General features: G+C 44.4%; 1 protein-coding gene across 1 annotated transcript; it reads right to left on the bottom strand.

Annotated features, from left to right (window-relative positions):
- Positions 1-913: 913 nt before the first annotated feature.
- Positions 914-1469, bottom strand: LOC136124761 (signal peptidase complex catalytic subunit SEC11A-like). Its single transcript, XM_065879559.1, has 2 exons — positions 1080-1469; positions 914-1018 (listed from the first exon to the last, which is right to left on the bottom strand). The coding sequence occupies exons 1-2, from the start codon at positions 1467-1469 to the stop codon at positions 914-916; spliced, it is 495 nt and encodes a 164-aa protein (XP_065735631.1).
- Positions 1470-4555: the final 3086 nt, after the last annotated feature.

Here is a 4555-nt window from a genome sequence, read left to right as displayed (position 1 = left end):
CCATTTTCTCCACAGCAACCTAAGTCATAGCACATCAATCCTTGACTTAAAACCCTTCAACAGCTTCCATTTATCTTCGGATAAAACTAAATCTCCTATCGTGGTCTAGGCCTCTGCAGACTCATCCTGACTCGCTTTCTGCCTTGCTTTCTAGGCTCCAGGCTCGCTGGTGTTTCTGTCTTTCAAACGCTCCACGCTCCCCTCCTCGCAGAAGCCTCCATATACTTCGGTCCTTCCCAGGGGTGTGCTTTTCACATCCTCGTTCACCCACTTAACTCATTCTTCAGATCCCAGTTCATTACCATTGCGCTCGGCAGCCTTCCTCATTCCTCCTCCCCCCACTAAAGCAGTCCCTCCTGTTATATGTTCTCATGGCTCCCCCTGCACTCACCACAGTTCGCAATTATACATCCTTTGGTGATTTTCTGTCTCACCCACTAGAGTGAGCTACATTAGGGTGGAGGCTATGTCTGTTTCTCCACCATCATCTTACTCCCAGCACCTCAGTTCAGAGCCTGGAATGTAGTAAAAACAATAAGAGCGATGCTGATGCTAGTGGCTATGTTACTGATGCCCAGCATGTGTCTTGCTCCTAAGTATCAGTGCTTTACTCGAGTTAGTGCTCTTAAACCTTGAAAACCCTATGAATTTATAGGCACTCCACTGAGATCTTTTTTTTTTTTTTTTTTGGCTCAACCTTTTAATAGAAAAAATTCACTGATGTACAAAAATGCGAAAGTGTGACAATGACAACATATGGAATTCTGTGATTGAAAGTCTCCTCGAGTGCACGCTGTCCTGCACATGCACCCGCCCACACGTACTCTGGCGTGGAAACATAAACTTAATGCAAACCAGGGCTACCAAGAAGCGCCAACATGTGTTCTCCATTCCACCAGCCACAGATCGATATCTACTCCAAACATTCAGGAACAAAAAGTACAGCGTCTTCCAGGAACAGCAAGGCAGATTTCTTACTCACAATGGACCAGCACAGATAAACCCAGCAAGAAGAGTACTGCACGCTGAAGTTTAGGATAGTCACTCATGAGGATGGTCACAGCCCCAGTGTAAGGAACAAAGCCCCTCGCATCGTCCGTCTCTAGCCAATGTTGTCCTTGTTTATACAGGCCTCGGGCATCAACCACACTGTTACCTCCTTTGGTCAGAAACATCACAGGTCCATTTTGCTTTTCATGAATCTTCAAGACTCGGTGAACTATAGGAACCTCTCTTCCTTCTATCCTAAAAACAACAGTTTCTTCCACTCCTACGGGATGATCTTCAACTCGACTTGCTAGAAAGAGAAAACCTCCTCTACGAAATGCACGTTCCGTGCTGCCGCCGAGCACCACGGCAACTGGACTTTCCCTTCCAGTTATAACCGTTAACCCCTTCCGGGGCACTGGTGCCGAGGAGACAGTCTTTCCAAAATTTAGGACTTGATAATAGAGCTGCCGCTGGTTCATCCGCTGCACGTCGTCATCAAAAAATCGAGAAATACCATGGCGGGGCCGGCGAGGGGACACGGTCAGAAGACAGGGCGAGATGTGACCCGCGGGAGGAACGGCTGGCACACGGGCCAGGCTCACACTAGACAGGACCCTCCTCCACTGAGATCTTGATGAACGAATACGCTCATTTCTCTGCGCCTCGTTTTTCTTATTGACAAAATGGAGAAAGCAGTATGTGAGTGAATCACAACCGAAGTGGCAATACTTTATATTTCCTCTAATTATTTACAAATGAAAGAATTGAGCCTTTAAAAAATTTTCCATGGGTTTTGTTTTTTTCCCCATGGGTTTTAAAAACATATATGTGTGTGTAGGCCCATCATGCTTATACCCCTCACCTTATACAGTGTTTCTAATACATCTAATACAATGCTTCTCAACCTTTAAATAGAATTATTGCCACCACCCCCTCCCCCCGCCAAGAGCAAACATAAATTAAAATGTAAATTATCCCTAACGAGAGAAATTAATAAGATTTCTTTGGGTGGGGTGGAGCTTTGGAGGGCCACCCACCATTGTAATAGCTAAAGGGTTTTTTTCATATTCAAAGAATTAATTTTTATCTCCTTGGTAGTAATAGCACTGCTCCTTTCTTTGAGAATGAATGTTCTAAAAGAAAGAAAGGAAGGAAGGGAAAGAAGGAAGAAGAGGGGGGAGAAGAGGAGCGAACTGGGGCAGCTGCAGTGACCTCATGATGGAAGATGGAAGTTCAAAAAGCAGATGTAGCTGAGCCGTCAGCTTTCGGCACTGTGATCAGACCCCCTGTGCTCCTGCACGCTCCCCTCTGCCCCTCCTTGTGCGAATGCCCACTTCCTTCCGCGTTCCTCCCAATTCTCCCTTCTTAATGGCCACTCTGAAATGTGCCAGCCGAGGCTCGGTGTCGTGGGGATCTGAGTGCAAGCATCCAGGTGCAGCTGCTGTCCTCAAGGGAATACAACTTGGTGATGACGGCAGCCCATAGAGAGAAGAGTTGGGAAGAGTTAATGCCATTTGGGGGAATCAGGAAAGGCTTTAGAAAGTAAGATAGCCTTTGAGGTCGGGCTGGAGGGAGGGGCAGGGTTTTGATAGACAGTGATAGGAGGGGTGAGGGTGAGGAAGAGAACAATAAAGGCTTCAAGGGTAGAGGATACCGCCTGGGAGAAGACCAGGTGTAAGAAGTGTGGTATGATGGTGTGGCATGAAGGGAGGGAGTGGGAACTAAAACTAGAACTATTTTGGAGAATCTTGAATGACAGGCTTAGAAGTTTGCTAGGAACCATTGAAGGTGTCAGCGGTGGAATGACATCAGAAGATATACGCTTTAGAAACCTTAAGGTGGCAGCTGCATGGAAGATGAAGCAGAAGCAGAGAGAAGGAACCCAGTGAACAAGATTTTCCCATGGACCAGGCCAGGGTTTCTCAACCACAACACTTTTGACTTCGGGGGCTCAGTGTTGTAGGGGTCTGTCCTATACATTACAGGGTGTTTAGCAGCATCCCTGGCCTCTACTCACTAGATGCCAGTTGTGACAAACAAACGTCTCTGGACATTGCCAACTGTTCCCTGGGGGGCGGGGGGTGGTTGTGGCAAAATTGCCCATCTGAGAACCACTGATCTAAGCAAGGACCAATAAGGGACTGACCTGGGGCAGCCACAAAGGAAAAGGAGGGTGACAGCTAGGCAGCTGATGTTTCCAACTCTACAAACGTCATAATGAGGGCAAACGTGGAGTCCAAGGGAATTTTCATGTTTCAAGCGTGAATGATTGGAAAAAGAGCAGTAAAATTTTTTGAGAAGGAACATTTTAGAAGGGGTGAATAAGGAATTTCCTTTTTACGTGTTTTGTTAGATGTTTCTGGTCACACATGGAGGTAGACATACCCTGTAGGTTATTAATAGGTGCACAGTCAAGTTCTCATGAACTAATGAATAAGCAAATCAATGGTATGTGTCAAAAGAGAGGTTGGAAGCTACAGATAGGACCATGTGAATGGAGGAAACCACTATAATAAAATTTCAAAAAACATTAGACAAGAACTGAGTTTAGAACTTTACATAATGTTTTCTGCAAGGGGCAGTAGCAAGGTATAAGCAAAGTTTCTTTTCCATGGTGTAACCCTAATGGTATACAGAACCATATAGAACAAACTGATATTCTTAGGAGTCTAGGAACTTGACTCAAAGCTCCCTCAAAAAACCCAAGATTTCATTGCAGTTTCAGTTCCATCTTTAAAAATTCTTTTGAAAATATGTATTCCAGCCCACATTATGAGCTAGTTTGTTTTACCATGAGAATATTTTAAAATATTTACTTCCTCCCCATAATGTTTAGGTAGTGTATAGTGTGGATGGTCTAGCAGATTCCCCATGACTGCTAACAGTTTTACATGTGCTCTCATCCAGGGGTACCCATACCAAATTTGAGATACAGGAGGACAGAAAGTGATACAAAATTGGGAGTGTGACAAATCCAAATGCAATTTCTTATTCTGCCACTTACTAGTTGTGTGACCTTAAGCAGGTATCTTGACCTCTCTGAGCCTCGGTTTCTCAACAGTAAAATGGGGCTACTTCTCCCAATCTCCATTGTAAAGGTCAAATGAGATAAAATGTATAAAGTGCATTGTAGATTTTTAATAGATAGCAGCTCGTTTATTATTTGGATGAGGAAGAAAGAAAGGGGGACGTATAGAGGCAGAGAAGTAGTGGTTGAGATACTAGGAATACAACTTTGGTATTTTAATATCCTGACACCTTAAGTTGGCATTCCCAGAGTGAAATGATTTTGAAACAATTATCAACTGGCTCAAAAAAGGTAAAAGCATGTGAGAAAAATCTTTGCAATTGGCATTTGAATTTCTTAATTATGGCCTGAGAAAGTGGTGTGAGGGGGACCTGCTGATGGTGTAGTCCAAGTAACTAGCAAGTGGAAAGCGAACAAGAGGTAGAATAAAACCTAGAACATTCTTCCCACACACATGATATGTGGTATGGGAGATCCGAGCCTGGAAAAAGTCATGAAAGTGAACTTACAACCGACCACCCAAAGCTTGGAAAGATC

The sequence above is a fragment of the Phocoena phocoena genome, chromosome 6 (genome assembly GCF_963924675.1).
Source record: "Phocoena phocoena chromosome 6, mPhoPho1.1, whole genome shotgun sequence".
Taxonomy (NCBI): Eukaryota; Metazoa; Chordata; class Mammalia; order Artiodactyla; family Phocoenidae; genus Phocoena; species Phocoena phocoena.
The sequence above is the reverse complement of the archived record's forward strand: the minus strand, read 5'-3'. Positions and strand labels throughout refer to the sequence as shown.

Excerpts from the sequence above, each read along its gene's own strand:
- LOC136124761 (XM_065879559.1), bottom strand. The coding sequence starts at position 1,469 with ATGAACCAGCGGCAGCTCTATTATCAAGTCCTAAATTTTGGAAAGACT. Across the intron at positions 1,019-1,079 it reads CGGACGATGCGAGGGGCTTT|TACTCTTCTTGCTGGGTTTA; the intron begins GTTCCTTACACT and ends TTCAGCGTGCAG.